Source organism: Ips typographus, linkage group LG1 (genome assembly GCF_016097725.1).
Source record: "Ips typographus isolate SLU linkage group LG1, UJ_Ityp_2.0, whole genome shotgun sequence".
Taxonomy (NCBI): domain Eukaryota; kingdom Metazoa; phylum Arthropoda; class Insecta; order Coleoptera; family Curculionidae; genus Ips; species Ips typographus.
The window spans coordinates 7,281,920-7,308,056 of NC_138422.1; the positions used below are offsets into that span (position 1 = coordinate 7,281,920).

The following is a 26,137-nucleotide window of genomic DNA, read 5'->3' on the forward strand; positions in this document are numbered from 1 at the left end:
TGTAAAAGAAATTTAGGATTGGAAAGAATTGTTCATCATTTTCGTTGGTTCTTTTATACCAAAATTTTACATCATCTCATCTAATTTTCAAATCGGAATTTGTTTGTCAGGACCGACTTCTGTCCGGACACAGATCTTCAGGGAACGCAACCAATCCAGTGCAGGGGTGTCGCATTAATAATGTCTCTGAATGGTCCCAAGTACTTCCTTAAAGGGCATTTCTGGGCAATATGCTCTAAGGTTTGCTCATCAGCTCCAAAATCGCAGGGTGGGGAGTCTCGAAGTCCCCGCATTCTATTGACACTGCTCCAGGTGCTTCTGTTAAGAGCAAATCTTGTTTGAGCAAGTTTGGGGTCTGTTATGTCATGTTTGTGTTCCATTTATGTCCCCAGAGTTCTTTGATCAGGTCATTATGTTGCACTCAGGGGCCTACAGGATTTGAGGCGGTTTGGTGGAGGGTTGTCAGGATCTCGTGAATTGGGAGGTCCTGTGAATGGTTTGGATGCTGTTAGTTCTGGTGGCAGAATGTTACTGATAGTATGCAGCCAGAGAATGGGTGTAGATTTCAGGGTATCCGTGACGATTCTCATACATTCGTTTAAACAAACATCTATCTTCCTGGTATGGGCACACCGTTGCCACACATTTAGCAACGAAATACACCAAAGTTAGAGGAGCAGTGAGTAGGGTCGATGCGTCGGCTCCCCATGAGGTCCCAGCCAGTTTCCTAATGAGGGACTTAGGATAGAAATTGTGTCTTACACTTTTTTGGTAACAGCTGAGGTTAAGCTGTTGGTTAGCTAATCGGTTATTTAAGTGAAACGCGCATGCCTCTGTCTTAGTTGGATTCGGACTCCACTTTTTTAATATCGTTTTAGTGTTTCCAGGTCTCTAGAAAGGATAGCTTCTTCTTCTTCTTCCAGTGTTTTGGATTGATTAGCTATTGTTAAGTCATCCGCATTACAAAACTTCTTACTGGTTGTATTAGGTAGGTTTTCTGCCAGAAATTATTGTACATTATTAGAAACGGTCTGGCAAAGTTCTGAATCTGCAAAAAGAATTACATGGCTCCTCAAAGTCACTGTAGTCTTTAGACCTGTAGTACTTTAGCTGATACCCTAACGTAAACTGTTTGCTGGATAAAAATGATCAGAATTTTATTAAAAGAAATTCTACATATGTTCGATTCAACGTTTATGTGTTGGTACAAATGTAGCGTGGCAATTTTCAGTTAGCATTAGCAATAATGAGAATTATTAGAAATGTGAGTTCGAAAGCAAACCGGCAATTAGGCCGGTTGCTTAATTGGTGTAAAGGTCGGCGCACGAGCCACTGGATAATTAACGGTTACGATGCGCGATTGTTTTCTCTGATTTTTAATTAAACGCCTTATTCCTTCGGTTAAATGCGGTATAATTAAACCGGCGCGAGGCATAGATCGTAGATAATAAGAGGGAAGGGGGACGACCGGCTCCTTCTTTATTAAGCAAAGTTTAAAGAGACCATATATTTTAGGCAAAGCACGTATTGCGTTGCCACGTAACCGTAACAGTTTCAAATTCAAGACACGCGACCGGTCGTCGGTCATCCTCGACCGGAAGCCGGCGTATTCCTACCGGAACCGTGCACTATGCTCCATGAACATCAGTGGCCGTGACCACTTGGGCTTTTATTTTTTCAGGTAATTGCCCGGCTTTGACCGGATACGCTAATGACGACTTCTGTTTTCGTTATATTCTTGTCGTGCATTATTATTTCTTGACACACTTAATTTTATCTTGCAGGCAACGTATTCTTAAAACTTGATACAAGGGAAACTCGATTTTATGAGAAACGTTCACATATGCACAGAAACCTCCCATTTCTAACTGTTCTGTCATATTTTATAAGCACTTCTTTCAAAAATTTTGGGTTTTATGAACTCTCCAGGAGAACCAATATTGGAGTACTAACATAGTCAAATTGCTATGCTTGTTGTTGCTATTATCATCCTGAAGATGAGATTTACTCAAATCTCCCTCACCTCCTAGTTGCATGATAATATCATCATAACTGGCTTCAGATTCACCCTGACAATTCATTCTAATAATCTAGTAAATAAAGAAAATTTAAATAAATAAGCTTGAATAAAAATTCTATAATAGGGATGCCAAGTTATTTTTAAGGTAAATAACTAAACCTATCTAACTTACTTTCTACCTAAAAACCCTGCTTCTAAATATATCATTGAAACTACAAATGTCTTTAATACAAAAAATTACAAACTACTTACAACTAATACTCTTCGTCAAAGAGTCCAAATTGTCCAAAATAAACCGTCAGTTGACCAATCTTCTTCTTTTCCGTTGAGGTGGATTTTTAACTGCAAAGGCTGTACCTCGGTAACAGCCGGGAGGCCTCCTCGGTTATCGATTTAACCACTTCTGGAATAGGTCCTCTATCACAATCTGCTCCATGTCATAACGTGGACTAGACGGTACAATTGCTGGTAGCACTCGGTATTACACCCACTAACTTCCGTTTCGGAAGGAAAAAGCTTTCTAAGATCCCCTGATCTTCAATAGTCTGATTTTTTGCTCGAATTTCTCTTTTTTAAAAATTGACTTTTTCAGCTCCTTCAAAGTCTCTCTGACAATCAACCACCATAAAAACAAAAAAAACCTTTTTCCCACCTTCTACCTCCACGTACAACCTTTTTCACCTCCTTTGAAGTTCATCAAGTAATACTGTTAATTTTCTTAATAACTACATACAATCCTACTAAAACTAACTATAATGGTAAACACCCCTACAAAAATGTACCTTTTCTATAAATTAAATAAATAAATTTTCTTTATTTTCTTGAAAAAAAATCCTTATTTTCAAGACACTATGTTGTTGTTCTTGGTACTCACCAAAGCACATTTGTATACAGAGTGATCCAGAAACAATGGTTAATATTACTATGGATTCACAAATGTGAAGATGTTAAGCGTCAAGTGTAACGCCATTGACAAAAGTTTTAAACTTGAAATTGTTTATTTGGCTTGGCGTTGCAACAAAAATGTATTCCTAATGCCTGAAGTGTTATTTTGGGAGACACATGATCAACAAAAAATGATTGGGAAACAATTTAACTGCTATCAATTAATGTGGGATTAAATGGGAGAGTTTCAAAGGCAATTGGCAAATGCCACTTTGCTTAGTAAATTAGTGAACATTCATGATAAATAAAAAAAAAAAAAAAAAAAAAAAAATAATAATAAATTTTTATCCTCTCTTACTCTTACCCTTTCTTTGACACGAAATATCCATAAACACTACCATGGCACAATCTTACAAAGAAGTGCTCGGTAGAGAGGATTTATGGGGAATAACATTTAAAAAGGAGTTATAGGGAGAGATAATAAAATTAGGAAGTGAAATGCAACTCTCTTCAAAGTAGGTCTCCAAATCACTGCGATCTAGAAATAGAAATAGCATTGTTATGTAAACCACTCAAAATGAAAAATACTCAAAAACTCTCAAAAGTTAAACGGAATTAAACTCAACTTTGCTATTTAACTTGTATTTCTCTTCATATAAAGTGGGGGGGATGGTTTATAGTTTGCTTTAGAAGAAATGAAATGTCTCGAAAACGATTGATCTTCTATTTTAATCAGCATTTTTTGCCTTGAAATCAAATGCAATAATTGCTATACCCCTGTATAAAATGTTAATTTATGCAGAATTACGTCCATAACCTTAAAAAACAAACAAAAATGCTTCGAAACAAAACGAAGTTGTGTTTAATAATTACTGTCATTATAACCAGCCTATTTGAAATAGGTATAGGTATAGTAATCTCATTTAGTTAATAATAGTGTTTACAACTGTAAAACAGCATCCTTTAACAATTTTTCAAAGATATCTCATGTTACATAAGAGATAGATTATTGCAGTTTTCACACCACTATAGATAATCGGATTCTTTATGGAATAGGTAATAGAAAGCAATACCATTGAATTTGATTTTTTCGAGATATCTAGGATAAAATGAAAAACTTTGAAAAGACGTTCTCTACCGGAGAGACTGACAACTAAATTAAACATGTATTTCGAACGCTTTCCCTTGGTAAAGAAATGATTTTGTTTTATTTCATTCAAATCAAACTTTGGACCACTCTCCAAGTTTATATGAATAGATCGTAAGAAAAGATAAATAGCAAAATTGATAGTCGAGAATTTTCGTTCATCACTCCATTTAAAATTAACGAAACGCCAACTAGCGGTACATTTAGAAGTCTCAAATATATGGACTACTACTTCTTTCTCAAATATATTTCCAGCATTTTCTCGTAGCCACGCGTACCTACTACGTTTCTGATTGGGACATCCTGTACATTATGTTACTAGCAGAAGAAAGAGGCAGTTATTAGGTTAGGTCGTTTTTTATTTTTTCGGTTAGTGCAAAATTAGTGCTTGGCCTTCCTTCTCAGTGAAATTTCATAGAACACGATAGAAATACACTAGTTTTGCACTAAACTTCAACAAACATTCACCATTTGACAAAAGTTACATTATTGACATTATTTCTTTACTAGTACAATAATGAAACTCATTCTTGTACTAGTAAGAAAATGGAATTTTTTGTACGCCGGAAGTACAGGTCAAAAATAAGCTTATTTTATACCGCTTGAAAAAAAACACTTAGTTGGGTTAGGTTAGGTGGTTGTTCACAAAATGAGTTACAAATAAATGGCCTCTCTAACTTCACACGTTTCAGAAAAAAATATTGTTTGTGTTTATTTTAGCTAATATACTTCTCTTTGTAATACATGTAAACATGCTCTTTGCTGTATCATTAGAAAGATCATGAAAAATACTTACAAAATGAGTTAAAAATTGCCTTTGTTTAACGTCACGTTTTCGAGATATTCGATTTCAGAAAGCATTTAAGAATTATTATTTTAAATTGTTTGAATAAAAAGCAACAGTACTATTTAAAGAAAATTTTAAAAGATTAGTTTGTTTCTGATGTACATATTATCATTGTGACTGGTCAGGTAAATTCAACTCTGTTTTACAGACAACCAGCACAATGTGCTCAGCTGATCCTATATTTTCTATTAAACTTTTCCGTTCTTGCAAGGGTTATGTAGTGGTTTTCCAAACCAATAAAATCGTAAAACTCTCAGCAGAACGTTTTAAAATTATACAGGGTGTTCCAAAACATAGCTTCAGTCTTTTTAAATGATAAAATAGAATAATGAAAACCTGGTCGTTTTTCTATACAAACCTTGATTAAAGTATGTTCATAATTTGAGCATCCATTATTCTATTGCTTTGTCAAAGACAAATACAAATTGTATTTTTTTTAAAAAACACTCTGTATATAAATCATTATTTATTCGAAACCATTGTGTGAAAAATACCAAATCGGATTGGGATAAAGTAGTCGCAGTACGTCTTTTACGGTTCGCTTTGTCGGATTTTGGTTCCTGGTGCGGGAGCAGAAAGACGTGGCCTGGGGTACCGCCCACTCGTTTTTGATTTATGTACGAGAACAACCACCCAACAGCAAATTATGATTCGTAGTACCGGTTTATCGGGAGCAATTTTGTATTTTTTGGTCATGGTACGTTGATCTAATAACAGAAAAACAATTACAAGTATGGAAATATTACATATCTGACCTGAATCATTTACATAATAATGGAATTCATAGAAGTGTTACTTTATTTACTTATTTGAGTAGAACAATTTGTTTTATCCAGAACAGTGAAATGACATTACATATACTTTGAAGATATTACATTCAGTAACTATACATTTTTGAAATTATTTGTATAAAACACCGATTGTAAAGATGATTTGTGGTTCTTTCTAAAAAGCTAGTTAAACTGGTTGCTCAGAGCCTCAATACATACCACGTGGACAAAATAACTATAGGAAAGTCAATAATTGAGATTTTATAAAAATTGACATTGAATAACTATATCGCTTTGCGCTATAACTAGACAAAATGTCATTTAGTTTCTTATGTGACATACCTATCAAAACCGCATCTATAAGTTATTCTACGTAACTGTCTCAAAATACCTTTCTATGAAAGAAATTACACTTAGTTACTTATACGGTCTGCAGTAAATCAATAGATAATAATTTATAGGAGTCATTCTATAGTAATTAATAAAATAAATTAATTCTTAAATCGCCTGTAATACTGATCGATTCGGTAATTCGTTACTATTAATCTGGTAAACAGTTACCTGTAAGTACATATTTCAATTCAAACATTTTTATTCTCAGTGTCTTTGCCTTCGTTTATATTTATGAATGCTAGTAGTGGAAGATAAATGTACTCTTAAGAGTCTTAAGGCTCTTGGTTGCAATAATTTTACAACGGAGTAAATTTTAAAAAATCTGGCAAACACCACTTAAATACTTGAAAAAACAGCCGGGAAAGCTACTGAAATAAAGTCTGATACTTTCTGAGAAAAAGTAGTTAAACTACAAAGTAACTAGTTGGTTTTATCTACACCATTTACACATGTAGTTTAGAAAATATCACTTGGAAGTTGAATTTCAGAATCTATAACTTGTATTTCATTATCGTAAATTTGGTTTTAGAAAACCTAAGTTGTATTTCAGATTTGTCACTTGTATTTTAGAACGCGTTATTTCAATTTCAGATTTTTTTGTGTTTCTATGTGGTTATTAGTTCATTGTTTTTTTTTAATATCACTTTAAGCAAAAAAAGCCGCCCATTGGGAGTATTAATTTATATAAAATATACAGGGTGTCTCATAACTAAATGACAATCTCTCGGGGGCATGCAGGGGAGGTCAAAATAATACGATTTATTCATATAATTTTTTTTTTTAAGTCACTCTTAAGGGAAATATCGAGCCCCAAAGAACTGCCTTCCAATTAACGTTTTTGGCCGTAACTTTTGAAACACTTTGTATATTGTAATGATTATTGGGTTTAATGTTTTATCGAAAGAGACCTTCTATTTGACATGAAAACCAGGTATCTCGTCTTCAAAAGGCAGGAACTAACTGGACCTAAGACACAATTTGCTTAAACTTTGACAGCTGTCATTATTTTCTATAACTCTTGACATTTTTATCGAGAAATTGTACTCTTTCTTTATTTCGATAAAATAAACGGTTTTCGAGATAAATCGATTATTTATTGAACTGCTTAAACCACAATGTTATTAAAAATATTCCTTAAACTATTTACTTTTTTTTTATTTACGTTTTTTGCTCAACTTTAATTTTCCAAATTACAAATGACCATGTTTAAAATCCAACTGCTCTTTTCTATAATACAAGTGACTAATCTGAAATTGCAATTTCGAAAATCAAAGTTATTATTCTAAAATTGAAAGTACCTTTTCTGAAATACAAGTGATATTTTTTAAATCCATCTTATGGTTTCTAAAATTCAACTGAGGCTTTCTAAACTACATGTGTAAATGGTGTAGTGACTTGTTACAAATTATAATATAATACAGTGTGACCAGAGATGATCCATAACTATTCTTAGTCATTTTATAGACTTGCAAATTTCACCAACTACAGGGTCACCCTATATGTATAACCAAGTTTTAATGTACTTAATAGTTGTGTGAATTGCATCTTTAAAATCTTTATTATTGTGTTAAATTATACTACTGGAAATGTGGAAATATTGAGTATCGAGTCCACATTTAGATCTATCTTGTAATCTTAATGGAAGAGGATACCAATGCCAAAATGCAGAAACCTACAGCTCTGCCCGGTTCTGCTTAACTTTTATTTTTTAGTTGGTAATGATTTTTAAAATATTTAAGGAAAACAAAAATGTGGGTCCTAACTGAGGTTCCAGCTGTGCTTTATTGAAAATAACAAACTTACATGTCTTCTTCAATATTGATTATAACAATAATTGTTAACATCATACCTTGTGAGTACCTACGGTTTTTAACCAATCAAATAATCTACATATCAAGTGTAACAGTATTTATGAAAGTATTATGTCAAAATGCGTTTTAGTGATAATCGATAGTCAATTAACTTACAGGTTGCAAGCATAAAGGAACCAATATACAGTTAAATTAGCGGTGGTTCAAATGATACATATCTGGAGAACTACAAAGCGTTGCTCATACCCTGACCTTCTTGTCTTAAGAGTGCGAACAGAGAATGAGAAATAATGACCGCCAGTTTCTTTATCTGATACTTTTAATCAATGGGTAACAGTACCATTAAGCTTTTTTACCATATTATTGGAAGTCTGATGCCCTGATGGTAGTACTGTTAGCCATTGACCGCTTTGATGCGTTGATGACTGGTAATAATTAAGTGTACTGGAGTGAACCGAACGCCCACTTTGCCACATTTCTGCCGAGGCATTTCAATTACTCTTACATTGTTAAAACTAGTCACGTAAAACCTAATCCAGCCCGTCGTTATCACAAATTTCAATCAATGATCTGAAACCCATAAAGCTCTCGTACCCGGCGTATACATATAATAGCATTTTTGGGAGTATGCCCATAAAGTAAGATGTCCTGGTCTAGTTCGGCCCTAAGGGAACCGAATAAGCGACACGAAAATGTGGGCGATAAATTAAAAAGAACACAAAAACTTTGTTGGCAGTCACTTAAAAAATACTTTATCAGATTTAAGTCTGGTTTATGAAGGCGGTCGCGGTGTGGTACCCTACTCGAAAATATATGTGACGGATTAAAAGGACATAAGATGGTGTTGCTCGGCTTCCTTGTTGAGATAAATGGAACACGACTGTTATTTATACAGGACGATTCACAAGAAAGCCGAAAAATTGAAAAACATATTCCATATTATCAATCCGATATTTTATTTCAACTTAAAGAAGTGCTGCTACAATTTAGGGTGAGTTTTTTTACAGTGTTAAAGACGTTATCTGATGAGTCGTTTATTTTGCTAACTCCCAGAATGTATTTTTGTAAAAAATAGCTTTGAGAATTACATGAAAAACGTTGCAAAGTATCCAAAATAGTCTTAAACAATTTTTTTTTATAAATTCTGTTTGTCTAGCCATTAATATTTCATTCATCATTATTTCAATGAAACTGAAACAAAATATCGAATAGATTCAATTGATTCAATACACAAATATACAGGATGGTGAAAAAATTCTTGAGGCATTAATATGAAAACATAACCCAACTTACCTCAGTGCAAAAGTCGATAATTTCGGAGATACAAAGTGTCAAAAGTTCAACTTGGTTTTAGTTTTTCCGACAGTTTTTGTCTATCCGACGACAGATTTGAGTGCTGATGATAGCCTAAAGGGTCGAAACCGGTTCACAAAGGATCAATAAACATTTGCACGTAGCATACGCTTTTTATTGAACCACCCTGTGTTTAGTTTTTCCGACATATTTTTTTTAACCTTTAGTATACTGTAACAAAATTCGGCTAAATTTTTTGATTTTTAAACTCTTATAGTTTTTACTAAAACGCCATTAGAAAGAGGATAAAAAATACTACAAAATGAGCCAAAACTGGCCTCTCTAGCTCTTTATGTTACCGAGATATTGAATTTCAAAAAGTGGTAAAAAAATACCCCTGATACCCCCCCATTCTTTCAATTTTTGTGAAAAATTAAAAATTTTAATGTGGATTTTTTGTACTTATTTCACTTAATTTAAGGTCCTTTGGTATAAATATGTTTTTTGCTGTGCATTAGAACCCTCCTGGAGCAAAATAAAAAATTGCCAAAATTGCACTTTAAGCAAAAACGGCATTTTTTCAGTCTTGGAATAATTGTAACTTTTTTATTTAAACTCTTATAGTTTTTACTAAAACGCCATTAGAAAGAGGATAAAAAATACTACAAAATGAGCCAAAACTCGCCTCTCTAGCTCTTTATGTTACCGAGATATTGAATTTCAAAAAGCGGTTAAAAATACCCCTAATACCCCCCCCCCATTCTTTCAATTTTTGTGAAAAATGAAAAATTTTAAAGTGCTTTTTTTGTACTTATTTCACTTAATTTAAGGTCCTTTGGTATAAATATGTTTTTTGATGTGCATTAGAACCCTCCTGGAGCAAAATAAAAAATTGCCAAAATTGCACTTTTAGCAAAAACGGCATTTTTTCAGTTTTGGAATAATTGTAACTTTTTTATTTAAATGTCTTAATGGTTCTGGCAGTTTCCATATAAAAAGAAGCAAATTAGGCCACCTTGTACAAACATTATGTCTCCACTAAACTTCTAGAGTCAATTGAGTGTAGCCAACCCACGCTACCAACTCTCAACAGTTTATAGAATCATACACAAGCATTCTAAATGAAAAGTAAGGAACAATTCAGGAAGTATCAGAAAGTCCGGTTTTATGGACTGACACGGCACGCATCGACGACGACGCCTATCTCTAAACATATCTCTCGATTTATTTCCTTAGGTCGGTCGACCTCTTGTTTCTATATCTGTCATAAAACATGTAACACGTCTGCGGGGTCGCATAGTCATAGCTTGTGACTGTAATAGTACTTTATGGGCACTTTTATCAATGTCTCTACACGGTTCTCCGGTACAGCGCGTTTCGTATGGTTGAAGAAGGTATTATAACAAAAAGTGTTTGGATATCATTTAGCATACCCATTAAAGATAACAGTACGCTATGAAAACAAAATGCGTCTCCGGCCCAAAGATCACGATTTCTGACCTGTATTTATATCCGGATTTGAACCTTTTTAACCTTTTGCTTAAATATTGATAAGGAACAGAAAAGCTAATTAAAAAGTGTGCTGCGTTTCTTCTATTACGGTACTGAATCATTCATTTCCACTATCAACAACTGCAACAAAGAATACTAAAATATGTATAAACATAAATCCCCTCGGAGAGTGGCATCATCAGCGTTTCCCTTCACATCTGACCCGACCTCTACTTTTTTTTGAAGATGATACTCACGTTTTTCCTGGTAAAGGTCGAGGTGAATTTCGCCCGCAGGAAGCACGATATCTTTACGTAAGGTTGTTGCTTAAGTAATCGACGCAAGTACCAACCATAAGGCGGTCGAGAAGTTAAAACCAGTGGAATTTATCTTCACGATTCTTTTTGTCAAATGTTTTTGGTACTGTTTTATCCATTTGTAAATAATTGCTTAAACAAAGCACGAACATTTGTAGTCGTAAAACTAAGGTCAATTCTTGGCACTTGCACCCTATAACTTATTCCTTGACCCTCAGCCGCATCTCGAATTGAATTATTTACTATTTGCGCCAGCGATATTCGCGGTTTACGAGAAGATGAAGAACATGATAAGATGATGAAAATGTTTTGATTAAACGTAACTTTAGATTTTTTTTTTTTTGTAGTTTTGTATTTTATTTCGTTTTATCGTTGTATTTGCGTTGTCTCCTTCTTCTTGTTATTATTCATATTTAAGATCTCGCGATGTATTAGTTTTGCAGGTTCCTGGGAGGTGGACTGCCACCTGTCCTTCCATCTCTTAGGTGGTCTTCCGGGTGCTCTTTTCCCTATTGGTTTTCCTTCAAGTGCGATGCATGGCAGTCTTTTCTTTCCAATATCTTTTTCTTTGTCTCCCCCATCTTACGATGTCTTGCACCCCACATTGTTTCCTAATGTCTTCTTCTAATTCGGTCTATTCTTAGCGTTTTCATTTCGGCTACTGGAAGCATTCTTTTCGTTTTGTTGGTTTCTTCTCTGGTTTCTATTCCGTATGTCATGTTTGGCCTGATACAAGTCTTATAGATCCTAACCATGCTATCCTTTCGCATGTATTCGTTCGGTCATATTATCTGCCTTAAGCAGCCCAACATGGCAGACGCTTTGATTGATCTGGCTTCTTCCAGGTGGTCAATACTATAATATAAACACTTAACAGAACCAACAAGAATTTAAACTTTTTTCTTGAATTAAGCAATGAACACCAGTAGATGGTCGTAAATATAAATTTTCTATTAGAAAAACCGCGTTTTATTTTTTTTTATTTTTTAGAACTTTTTATCCTCACTTGCTTGAAATTATTACTAAGCAGCACAAAAAGCAACATTTTCAGAATAGGTTCTGAAACTGTAATGGAAAAACTGTACTGATGGTAGAAAAAACTTCTTCTTTGCCAAGTTGACCAAACGTTATTATTAGACACTAGAGCGAACGTACAGGGTGGGCCAAATTGAACACTTCTAATTCTAAACATATGGTTCATTTTTTTTCCCGTGGCGGTTACGTCATCAAGTGCTCCGCCATATTGAAATTTACGCACGTTGTTTATTACAAGCTAGGCTATCCATCTTTTTAATAATCTGTTTGGACGTTGCCGTATTGACAAATTCCTCCTTTAAACCTCACAATATGTATCTTTCATTAAGCAATTATAAATGAAAATGAGAAAACTATATTGTTCTGAAAAAAAACATTCTAAGAATCTCACATGTTTTGCATGCAATAAATGCTTTTTTTTTCGAAATCTGTATAATTCATCGGTCCGTTTATTACTGTAACAAACAATACACCAGGTTCACATCTGCTTGTGGAAGATGTGGCAACATAGGGCACAGTCCCAACTGACAGTCGGCTAAACATTCTAAACAACATTTTGAGGTTAGGAATTTTAAAAAGTTGAAAAACACCAAAAACTACAAACAGAAGAAATAAAAACTTAATTTAGGGTTGTTTAAGTTTATTAATTAGTGTTGTTATTGCGAGACCTTCGTAAAATTCAAGATTTTTTTCTTCACCAAACTGGAAAGTTCCAATCAAAGTTTGGCTTGGGAACAACAACCACATTCAATTTAAATTATCTGGAAAGAACATCACAGATAGGTGCATTCAAACGAGTCATTAACAGCCCAATACCAACGTTTCAAGAATTATTCCATAAAATTTGCAAGAAAGGAAAGGCAATGTGTGTATCCTGGGGACTATTAAATCCTAAAGCAGTGTTTTAACTTATAACAGAATTGTTGGTGTTTTTTAAGAATTTGCTTCTTGGTTTTGTGATATAGATTGCTTATTTATTTCCTTTTGTAAATTTACCCAGCATTAAATACATATCAATTTGGTTTTGTTTTGTGATTTATTTAATATGTTTCACCTCACCTCAGTTAAAAAAATTATCTAATTTTATGATTGTTTATGAAGAAAACTAGACTTCTTAGATAAAAAAGAAACTTGAGTGTACTTTTTAAAGATTTTATTTGTATATTTCATAATGTGTAAATAATACAATTAAAATAGTAATTTAACCTACTATCTGATGTAAAAGTGTTTAACAGTAGCACCATCTGTTTCTAGCCTTACAGTCAGAGAAGATATGGCAAAATTTATAAGGGCTAATTCTGCAAAATAATGGTATTTGATCAAATTTACATACTAAGTAACTTGTATCTTTCTAATATTACCTGAAACTTACTAGAAATTTGTTTTTTCAACACTCTGCATATGGATTTTGACAACACCATCATAACCATAGCTTCAAACACCTTTTGTTTAGAGTCTTTTAGAGCAATTGATAATGGGACTTTTTAAATTTGGACCCTTTCAAAGCATGATTAGCAAACTCCAGATTAGGCAAATAAAGGTACCTGAAACATAAGCTATTTAGTATTAGCAGCTCATTAATACCTCTACCAGAGTTGTTTTTATAGTATTAAGTAAGTCAGCTTCTGCTAAATACACTTTTACTCTATATCCATGTTTCTTCGGGAACCCCTGGCTTGAATAAACTTGGTTTTTGTAGAATTCTTGTAAAAACTCTTCTTGGGAGTAAGTAAATATATGGGCTGTTTCATTGTGACAGTGTTGTCTATTAGAAAAGGCATCTCTTTCTGTTCCACAAACTCTAGTTCCTTCAGAATGTTTCACTGGGCCCCTTGATAGTTGTAAAATGTATTAAGAAGGTGGCATTTTCAAAACTGACTACCGAAACACACACATTATCTAGTCTCACACGTAGTATCGCAGTTAAAAACAAGTTAAATGAAAATATTAAAAAAAAAAATATACCTTAAAATATTATAAAATTGACATCAAAAATAAAAATGTCTCTTTGTTTACTTTTTGTCAACAATGGCGGCCGATCTTCCGAGCCTTGTCGTCCTGATTCATTGCCGACGTGACTAAATGACGTCAAAATTCTATCGTGCTCTAGCTTTTTTGGCGTCCCAGTGACGTAGTTTGACAATCGGTCAAATTATGGTTTGCCAAATTTCGTCATCGTGACGTCAAAAACGCTCTGCTCGCTCCATGGAGCTTGAAAATGAATGCGACTATTATGAACGCAATTTAGACAAAACTCTCCAGTAACCGCCATGCCAAAAAATGCCTTTTAATAATTAGCTGATGCTCATTACTTTAGTACGGAAACAGTAAATTATATTTGGCAATAGATCAATGATTAATAGACATTAATATGCATGCTGTCATATAACTAAAAGCACAGAGCGTTCAGATATAATGTAATATATGGTGAGGGATTCCATTAAAAAATCATTCATTCATCATCATTCTAAAATAAGATGTCTATTTGCAGTCACATAAAATCTGGTACTCCCTGTATACTTTACACATTTTCACTAATTATTTAATTTTTTATCTGTTAGCAGAGTGTTCAAAACGAAAGTATCAAATGGCTACGTAATATCAATTATTAATTGCGTTTAATTATGCAACAACAAAGTATTGTGCAGCAAAAACAATCCTAACATGGTTTGAACAATAATACAATGGCTATAACAAATCGGTCTAAGCATTTAAAACAAAAGCGATAAACACAAAATCGTCTGTTTTAAAGGTTATCTAAGCGTGTACTAATTTCTGCCAGCTGTTGTTTGAAAATATAAAACAATATACTAAGGATACCACGTTTTTTCTAAAAATAGGCATATCGCTGGTGCAAATTTATCTTAACCTAAAACCCACGCTGAATAAGTAAAAGTGAGCGGTGTCGGCGGGGTCAAAATGTCAAAGGGGTCATCTGGGGGATAGGTCTCGACCCGGCCCTGACCTGGGGGGCCCTTCTTTGCAGACGTCCCACGTTGTTATTTGTTGCAGTTTGTTAAACAGTGTCGGACGAGCAGGACTGTTTTTTAGATGTGCCTAAAAAATATCCGCATTTGTTTTAGTTAGTGTAAGTAAATAAACAATTCGGAAAATGATGTTCGTGAATCAAGTGAAATTGGAAGTGATCGACGATGAACTCTACTTTAACTGCATTGAAGATACTGACGGTAAGATTAAAAAGAGAAATTTGAACCGATAACAAACGGTGCAGGTTATCGTCTATGGTTAATTAACATGTGTAGCTTGCAGTGGTTTTTCTTGTTTAATTGTTCGTTACAAGTACCACCGGTATTCGCAGTCGCATGGAAAATAAATGATTCCCATTGGTTTTGCTGATTCCAGCATGCGGGGACAATTATACACCGGTAGATGGTATCGTTTTGGTCGCCGTTTACTGTGTTGTCTGATGGCAGTAAAGTAGCTCGAGAACTAAATCCAACTGTAGCTTTTAACGCTAGATTAGCGACAGTAAGCAAAACCTCATTTAAACACGGTGCTAAAACGCACAGGAAAATCTTTTCATTCTTAGTGCAGAGGCGTAGCTGTGTAGACGTCTTTTTCTCTATACGATTTATATTCTTGCAGCCACGAATTACATGTATCCCATTTATTATAGAATCTAGTTGCCAAGTTTGAGCATTTACTTGATTATGACATTTTCAAGAAACAAACTGATAAATAAATTAGCTTCAATGTAACATGACATTAGGGTTGGTAGTTTTACATAAATTCTGTGATATTCAAACATTTCTTTGTTATAAATGACACTTTTGAGTGGCTTCACCATCTACGTCAGTTGAGACTACATTGGATGCTGAATGAACCTTTTTCAATATTAGCAATGGGATTATTATTATTATTCTTCTATGCCACAAAAACTACTTATTTCCTATCCTATAATAAACTTTTGTTAGCTTTTGCTGAATTTTTTTTTATATTTTCTAAAATTTCGTCCAGTTTTTTTAAACAACGCTTAAACGTAAGTCATAGAACCGACGGGTAGATCGCCGAAGTATTCTGGTGTACACACTCGAGGTAATTCGAGGTATTATGAGGCACTTGGTTACTATACTAAATATTTGTGTTTGTTAGAATTTGAAAAAACAGTCACCTGACCTTAGAAAATCAATTTTAAGCTTTCGGTACAAGGTCAAATCAAGTGTCAAAAATGTGGAAAAACCTTAACCTAACCTAACCTAAAAACTGTCACGTGACTTTAAAAAAAAGAATTTTAAGCTTTTAGTTCTTCAAAATTTGGAAAAGCAATCAGGTGATCTGATGAAGTAATTTTTTTTTGAATCATTAATCCTTATGACATTTTGACAAAGGTCAAAATCAAAATGGTGGAGATATTTGAAATTTTCAAAATTTTTATGCAATTTTCAAAAAAGTCAAATGTCTTGGAAACGGTTAGAGTTACGGGCATTTTGCAAGACACCACAAATGTTCAGAATTACAGCTGGTAAATTCGAGCGTTTAATGAAACTGTCTAAATTTTGTAGTCAAAAGACCCAAACGGAATTTCTTAGCGTGCCACAGACATAAAAAGGAAAGAAAGATAAAAGTCACTGGACAGTCATCATGCTAAAATCGGGCAACCCGTTTCTAACCTAACATTGTAAATAATATGACACTGTCCCTTCATATTTATGAAACCAGTCCTAAATTCCTAACCAAAATCAACGTAAACCACCGGAGAAATAACAGCTGGAATGCCCGAAACTTTTTTCAAATCTGATCACCAAAATGAGTATCTCTGTATTGATATAATAGTACTTCCGATTTTCAAAAAAAACCTATTTTGCTCTTAAAAAGGGTTCACATTATAAGGTTTTCATGTTCTCTTATATTTTATTTAAATGAAGTTTCTAGAATTGGGTTTTACAATTCAATTTGGTCTTTTCTTGGAAAGTACTTTTTGGGACATTAATTGTAATTTCCCTGGCTCTTAATTTGCCATTTTTTTGTGAATTATATCAAACATTTTAACCTGGTACAGACATAATAACTCGAAATTATTGAATAATTTGATACTTCACTGTTAGACTAATCTGCATTCAGCAACAGGACAATTCCTAGATGGTCTAACCAAAACTAGATGTAGTTATAAAATAATTGAACAAGTTTGAACAAAAAAAATTGTCTACTAACAGCCCGCTGTAGCTTTAAAAAAAACTACCCTTAACGGAAAAGACAACTTATTTGGAATACATAACATAGTAAAAGAATTCTAAAAAGAACAAAACAAAAATTCTGAACAGAAACAAATCACATAACCTTTAAAAACCAATGTCAATTGTCAAATTGGCACAAAAAGTACAAAACAGATAATAAGTCACGTAGAAATGAAGATGAGATGAGATGAGAGTATAACACTTAGGGACAGACAAACAAATAAGAGCACACGGGAGCAATGTAACATCTAGAGCATCAACAAGTGAATAGAAGAAAGGAAAAGAGACTGGGATAATCATGTTGATATAATGGCACCTGACACATTAGCTACCATCTACAAAAATAATAAACCTTGCAACAAAAGACCAACAGGAAGACCAAAGGAAAGATAGAAGGACGACTGAGAACAACAACAGACACAGACAGGAGCAATTCTAATCAGGCGAAAAAAAAAAAAAAAAATTGTTAAAATATTAACGTGGTTGGCAGAGTTTGAGCTGACTGTCAAATTTTTCATGTTGCAAGGCTATCCATCACAGTTTTATTATTGTTTCATCTCCCTGTACAATATTGCTTAAAGCCGTATTCTAATATCCGTATTTTCTATAATCCGTAATTTAACAAAGCAGTATTTTGAATTCTCAGTATCCGTCTTAATAATTAAATAATTTTTAAGGTTAATTATTAAGCGTTTTGTTCATCCTCGTGTTGACCTATACTTTTTTTCGTCAGAATGATTTCTAAAATCTGGTACACCTTAGAGTCAATATTTTCTACTGGGTTAGCTTAAAAGCAGACATCTCTGTATTTTTGACATATGTGTCATTTTCTAATTTAAACTACATGACCATCGTCATAAAATGTCTTAAAACATTTCTATATTTAATGGTTATTAAAAGAAATAAGAATATTTATCAGAAAATTTTGGTGCACGGCTTTAACGGAGAAAGAAGGTTGGGTTTCCCAATACTGGTTGTAAACGGTGTTTGTTGACCTTTACCTCTTCTTTTTGAAGCTGAAATGACCTTTAGCGATGCAAAAGTTAAATAAACATCATTGCCGTCTAAAAACAGGCAATGTGTATTCAGAGCTTTGACTAACAGGGAAATAATTTATAATGCACACTCACTCGTTTTAAAGTTTTTTTTTTCAATTCATGCATAATCTGCATTCGTGCAGTTGCAAAAAAAAATATTACGGTGATAATAATGACTGTTTGTTTTTACATTTGAGTACAATTTGATTAACATTAACATACCACACTCTCGTAATTGCGTAACGCTTACCAACACTAGACACCAAAAATAGTGGTATACGAGTATAATAATAGTTAAAATAAACACTACCTATCTTCTAATCACCCGATAACACCCTGAAGATTTATGTGAAAATACCTACTGTTGAATTGAATAATGTTAGTTTAGATATTTTTTTCTACAAAATAACTATAAATCAAATACATTTAAAATATAACAAGCTAATTTGTCACGTTTGTTCCCCACTAAATAACCATTTGTATTCCGACCATAAACAATACTACACAACAAAAAATTGTGTAGATTACCTAACTGCACAGTAAATGTCACAGTCAAAACAAGTGTTATTTTAACAAAATTAAACCTTTTTGCTAAATAGATTGTGATGATTAATTAATATATTTGTTCAGGTATAGCCTCAATAGACTCTAAAAGCTGATGCAGAAATCAAACTAATTTCCTTTTTAGCTGCAGTAACTGTAGAAATTTGCTTATCTGTAGGGTTTTTGGTATTTTCTACCTTGCCCTAGATTTTTGAAACGAGAGAAGGGAGTTATCAAGAGAAAGAGATGTCAATGAATGCAATGGAAACCTACCATTGTCAACCAGTTCTGTCACAATCTATCAGCGATTCTACTCCTTGCGTGGAAGAATAAGTTGATAGAATCCTCTCTTCTTTCACCCTAGTTTAAGCTACTGAAGATGGGTACTTCCAATTTCCAACAGTTTTTGATACACCGGAACTTTGTTTATTGACCTAAATTCGGAATATAAAACTATATTTGACTTTTGGTACCGGAACTATTGTTGTTATACAGTTTAAACATTCTTTCAAGCATTAAATTTCATAATAAGCAGCAAAGACTCCATCAAAAAAACATCTCACTACACTTTCATCAATATGTAGTGCCGCTGAGCTGAACTCAAAAGATGATTGCTATAATGATTGGCGTAACCACTGTTATTACAGCAGGACGGTGGTCAGCAGGAGTTCCTTCCTCTCGCTGCCGTCCTGCAGCAGTGACCGGTACCATAATACGCTTCTTCCGGTGACCTGCGAGTAAAGCCGGTGGTACCACCGAAGACGACGATGTCTTTGTTTTATTGCCTGGGAAGCGGAACCTTTACGTTTCTTTAGGTTTCACAGTTTTTGTTGTTATCGAATGTCTTTGGGCAGCTGGGAATCCTCGACGATAAGGAAGTCACTTGTCGTTATTAAAGGAAATTCTGATCAGAAAAACTGTCGTCGATTTGGTGCTAGTTTTGCTCTATTTACTGCGTTTGGTAATAACTACCATAACGCCTCACTTTTTGATGTCCGGTCAGAATAGTGGGAAACCCATTTATTTTCATTGGTTCTCACATAAATTTGCACGCCTAGGTACTTGAAACTTACTGAATTTGGCAATATTGCTTTTACCAGTTTCTATTAATCAGGTTAAAACGATGTTCAAGTTCAACTATTAAAAACCCTCTATATAAACTAGTCAAGAGCAATTAACATATCCCGGTCGCTTACCGCCATCTTGGCAATGGTTCCATGCACAAAAACAATCATTTGCACTTAAGATTCGACGTTATTCAATATAAAGCTTATTGTTATCTCTTGCCGCCATTCCACAAACAGTAATAACGTTTCCATATATGTGGTCGCTTTACAATAAATCTACTCGAGGCACTTGACGGTTGAAATTGCCCTCCAAGTACCGGAGTACTCGAAAGTACCATCCCCGATCACTACATTGTTGGGTTCGGTTAATTTACGGTCTTCGCAGGAGGCGAACGACAGCAGGTTCTCGGCTCCTGCGGACCTCTCGATGACCTTTTTGCTAATTACTGCATTCTTTGGTAGTGCTTGGCCGTACCGAGCAGTAAACGTTCCAATAGACGATTGTCTAGGGTTATTGTGACTCGTTCTGCCGGTGACATCAAATGCGGCAGAAAAAGTCATGCAATTATTTCCACCGTTTTAACTGTATATTGTAGGAAATGTTTGATAAAAACTTCAAACGTAATCAGCTTGATGCAGTGTTTCAATATTAAAATAACTTCAACAAAAGTTGTCCATCGCTTCCTTAGTGGTTTCAATCCAAAAAAGGTAATAATTCAATTTAGAATCCGAGTATAAGTTTTCTGTGCCTTAACCTACACCTAATTCTCTAACCCTAACATAACCATTTTTGTTATGGAATCTTATGATTATGGAACCAGTTTGGGATTCACGGTATGTTTTTGTTATATCCTTCCTCACCATTTAAAACAACACTGTTGCACTACAACCCTGGGTGGGTCTTGGCTGCTTAACCACCTTTCTCCATCGAGTGCAGTATAGGGCAACATTTTCTCGGTTATCAATTCCCATTATGTTGTGTCTGCTGGGTCCTATGCTTTATCTTTTTCCTGTTGGGACCAATCCATTTTAGTCGGTTAGATTTTATTTCTTGTACTATGTCTGGGAAGTCATATAGTTGAAAGCGTTTGTAATTGGTCTGTGTTCTATGTTCGCTGGTTTGCTGGTTATAACCGATCTAAGAGTTCTCTTCAATATTTTTCTCTCAAACCTTCTAAGCAACTGTGTATCGCAATTTGTTATTATTCATCTTTCGCATCCATACATGAAGGCAGGTCCTATTGCCGTCTTGTATATGTTGACATCTCCTACAACAGAGAAGAATCATTGATTTCTCTGGGTTATTCGGTGCTTTAATTCCTCAATCATATTATTGTCCGCTATTATCAGAGAGCCTAATCATTTGAAAGTCGGGACATCTCAAAATTCTTGTCGTTCATAGTCAAATTTTGATCCCCTCGGTCTCTAGTATCCTTTCGTGTTAAATGCATATATTTTGTCTTCGTCTCGTTTACTGTCAGACTCATATTTTCAGCTTCTTTCTCCATTTGTACAAACATTTTTTTTTACTTTAACTGTGCTCTTTCTTACAACATCGATGTCATCGGCATACGCTAGGATCAGCCAGGTCCATTGGGTCCAAATATTTGTGTGTTTGTTTGAGTTACTTTCACTACTTTCTCAACGCTCAGATCGAATAGAACTGCTTCTCCCTGTTTGGGTTCATTTTTTACAGGTAACATTTCGCTATTTTTCCCCTTCACTCTTACGCTATTTGTGACTCTTCCACGCACGTCTTCACCACGCATATTAACTTCTAGGTTTGAAATCCATACATAGATTGTGGAGATCTCCGTTGAATTCCGAGCACTTTTCAAGTATCGAGATCATTTGGTCGGTTAGGGAATCCACGTTGGTATTCGCACACAATTTCATTAGCATATGGTGTTGTTCGGCTCAGAAATATGTTTAACAGTACCATAAAGGCGCAATTGAGAAGGGTGATGTGATGGTAATTTCTACACATCATCTTATCGTTCTTTTTATAGCGATAATAATGTACAAAACAAGTCCAACATTTTTTTTTCCCCTCATTTTTTTATTCTTTTATTAATCTGGCTGAAATACCCTTTTTGACGCGAAAACTATATATTCACTATTTTTAGTAAATTTTCTTCTTCTTCTTCTTTCCTATAAATTCTACTTTATTTAGTATGAACAGTAATATAATTATGGTTCACAAATTATATGCTCTAAGTTATAGCATATCTAAGCATTTGCAGGTTAAGAGTAATGATTTAATTCAAGACATGCGTGTTTTTTCACCTGCTTGATGTTTTCTAATATAGGAAAAAAGGAAGGAAAATATCTTATCGTAGTGTCTGTCGACATATCTATGACTATTGTTACAGAATTTGTTTCTTTTTTATTAATTTTTGTACTTCCGACCCTAAAAGAACTTATACCCCCTAAAGTGTGAACCAAAACTCTAAAGCAGTTTTAGTTGATCAACAAAAGTTGCCTCGTAAGAACGCTTCTTAAGCAAAAATGTCGTGGTTATACCTTAAAGACCTAGAATCAAAATTTTAGGCATAGAATAGATTCAAAAACATGAACATATCGTAAAAGAACTTAAGTAAAGATTACAAATTACGTATTTCAATGAAAGTAGTAGAACTTATATTTTTAAGAATATTCTCGAATCACCAGTCTTTGACCGAAAACTCGATTCAGTTGAAGAAAAAAACAGAACCAAAAGACGTCGAGAACCCGACAATTAGAGAGACACGTCCCCGGGTCAGCAGACTGTGTTCGGTTCAAGGTATGAGCCAAGTGACCCCGCTGTTTTCGAATCTTGAAAATCGAGTTTTTTCTTAATTTACGACCGAAAATGGTCAAGACCAGAATGTGGCAGCGTTTTGGGGGACTTCTCGCCAAGACAGTTTTAGATATGGTTTATACGCGGTGGGCGTTATTTATTGACGTTTCAACTTTAACTACTTGGATAATATTTACACAATCATCAATTTAACTCAAAACGAATGATATTAAAACACGAACGTTAAAAGAAGACCGTATACAAAGTTTCTGTGGGAAAATTTGCTGTCCAGCTTCCTGATGCATAATCTCCCAATTAATTACTTATTTCGCAGTTGCATTGCGGAAGACGAAACTAATCTGGGATTAAGTTAAAATCAACATGTGAGTAGTGCAATTTGCATATTCACGGCTCACTGCTTTTGTCGACGTAATTAAGCGGTATAGCGAATAATATTCGATGTATGGACACTTACAACACTAAAACGACTATTTCCATTTAACGATTCACAGGAGGCAAAACCATTTCATTTTCAACCATGTATGTATGTAATAACGTTATTTTTTATGTGAAAACCATGTGCAAAGATCACTTCACACGGATGGAAAATGATAGCTATAGAGTGGCAAATTTTAATTTTCTTAAATTAAAACTAAAATTTTATTTGCAAAAAACAAAATTGCAGACAATATTATTTCAAACCAGAAACCGATACTACTGAAATTCTAGAGATTACAGATTCAGAGGAAACATTACTTTGATTACAACAATTAATAACGAATCGCAGCAGACAAACACACCACAATACAAACGATAATTTGACAAATTTGCTGATTATTTAGAACAAAAGCAAAAAAGAAGACACCAAAGATCAAAGAAATGAGATTTGTTTAGAAAAGAGTTACCTACCAGAAATAAATGTTTGAAGGCCCATATAGATAATGTATTAAAGTAATTTTTTGATACATAACTGCTAATCTGCAGAAATATTTCCAAATAAGAATCCAAATAAAACTTTTTAATTCGGTTATGGATGTCACCAATGCTCTCCTATTCAACTACAATACAACCCATACTGGAGGAGACAACATAGAGGAAGATCCTCGATGTTAATCAAACTAAAATTCCTCTATTTCATAAATTACAAAATACATTCCGAATATTCAATCTCTTCGTTCTCAGAAACAGAAGGTTTATTTGCAAATACCGAACTTTTCAATAGGAATTCAACAGATACAAATCAAGATCAACAGGACGTTAGAAGCTGTTTTAAATAGTCATAAAATGTACACTTGAAAATCTTTCAACTGGTTATTTTAATAAAAGTTTGCTAGGATTCTGATATGAGATTGAAAATAAAATAGTATACAACCCTTGGAGGAAAGTTTAATTTCTGCTTTGAGTTAAACTTTTTCATTTCTCGACAGAAATGAAACACTTTCCACCTGAGTATGTAATATACTATTAACAAAACTATTATTTAAGAAATTTTAATTTGAAATTTACAGAAAACAACTGGAAACAGGTAACACGTCAAGTGCACTAAACGGCACAAAATACTAATTATAGAACATCATAAATCTATTTTCTTAGCAAACGTTGATGCTAAAGATAATTGGACTAATAACACGTTGTCGAACTGTTAGAACGCCAAGAATCCTGCGCGAGACTCGCGAAATGCCGGTAATTTTGTTTTGCAAAGCAGGAAACGTTCCCGCCATTGAATATCTTGTAAATTATTAATAAGCTTAGTGCTCGAGTTAATGGAAGTACTGTCAAGAAAATAATTGCACAGTTTGCTACTGTACTGCCACTTGTCGAAAAGAGACGGGTGGGAAAAAGTTTGTGAAACCCGAACCAATCACCAGAGTACGTGATGACCAGATAGTTAGTTTATATCTTAAGGCTTCAACTCATATTATTTTATACACAGTGTGTAATTTAGAAAAACAGCAATATAGAGTGTCTCATTTTTGTTAATAGAAAACATTGTCCTGCTTTTGACTTGTCAAAAATGCCAAGAGTAGGACACCCTGGATAACAATTTCCGTTTTACAGGGGATAATTAAAATTAATCTCCGTATCTCAGATATCTTTAAACGTTTTGAAAAGGTTAAAGCAGATTCTTTTAGATATTTTTCTGCAATACTTATTAGTATAGTCAGTTTTTTGTAGCGGATGAGTCTGACTTTGATGTCGATTTTGAGGTTGTTGAGGTTGAAGGCGGCTCTTGCTTTCACATTTTTACACATAATCTTCTGTGTGTGATCCTAATTATCATTGATCATGGTTTCCAGATAGGTAAACTGTGCTACTCTGTCTTTAGGGGTGTTGTTGATCGTTAAGCCGTATTTTCCACCACTTTATCTTTGCGTATCCACATAGTCTCTATGCAGTATGACCGTTCTGACTTTAGCAATAGATTTTTGATCAAACTCCGCAGCACGCTGCTCAAAACGCAGGAAAAGATCAAGATTTTTCAAAACGTTACCGACTTAAGTTACTCCAAAATCATGTTCTTCAGCAAAGAGCTACTAAATTTTACTTGACAATGAAAAAGTTACTTAAACTTGTCAGATCGGAATCTATAGGGAGATATATGGTGTCCCAAATAAGTATAGTTTTCCTGAGGTTTTTTTTTCGCAAAAGAAAAAGGTGTCAAATATTTTTTTGGGTACTTCTAATTAGAGGCAAAAAAAATGTTTGGTAGACAACCCCATTGACAGTTTGGTATAATTAGTCATGCAGATCAGCGGTATACATGCAGAAAAGCAACGAACCCAACACGCTGCTTTGGGAAATTCCTTAAGGGTCATATTATTAATCGTTCCTTGAGAGTTCCTTGAAACTTAAGAGAGCCTCAAGGAGTAATACGATATTAATACTTACATAAGGAAGCCTTAAGCAATTCCTCACTTACAGTGTCCCTTCAACGGCGAATAGCAAAATGGAGTTTGATAATAATTGTCCTTTTGCGAATACCAAAAAATTATAATAGATTTTCAAAATTTCTTCAAAATTTACAGCAGCAGTAAATTTAAAAGAAAATTTTTGTTTTCCAAAATGACTGTAGGGAAATTTTATTACCTTGTTCAAGGATCACTGGAAACCAATAGCAATTACTCCCCAAAATTCCGTATTATCAATGGAGCACTTTTGCATAACAGAATCAATTTATTAATATATACCTGGTTGGTAATTACCAACTATGCTTTTAGTAATCCAACCTTTCTTGAAAAGAAAATAACATAAAAGTACCAAAAATACGAAAATACCTCTTGATGGAATTGGGAAAAGCCAACACTCTAGCTTAAAAAGAGGCTGCTGCTCCTTTTACTGGACCAGAACTCTTGGGTGGCTTGGGGGATCACACCTGTAAACACATGGAGGAATACAAAAGAGTCAAGCTCTGAGAGCAACTCACTAGTTTAGCTCACTCTAAAGAAACTTCTTGAAAGTTACAACCGGAGGTTACAAGGAGTAGAAAATTTGTAAATTTGAGCAAAA

At 34.2% G+C, this 26,137-nt stretch overlaps 1 protein-coding gene across 2 annotated transcripts in view; it reads left to right on the forward strand.

Annotated features, from left to right (window-relative positions):
• The window catches only part of Samuel (SAM-motif ubiquitously expressed punctatedly localized protein), a 118,482-nt gene that overhangs the window by 17,895 nt on the left and 74,450 nt on the right, over nucleotides 1-26,137 (forward strand). The window contains exon 1 of one of the 2 annotated variants that reach the window (XM_081979534.1): nucleotides 15,045-15,197. The exons of the other annotated variant lie outside the window; for it this stretch is intronic. Coding sequence (XP_081835660.1) covers nucleotides 15,122-15,197 — 76 coding nt within the window. The 5' untranslated portion in view covers nucleotides 15,045-15,121. Of the gene's footprint in view, nucleotides 1-15,044; nucleotides 15,198-26,137 lie in introns of those variants that run through there. 2 annotated transcript variants of the gene reach the window in all.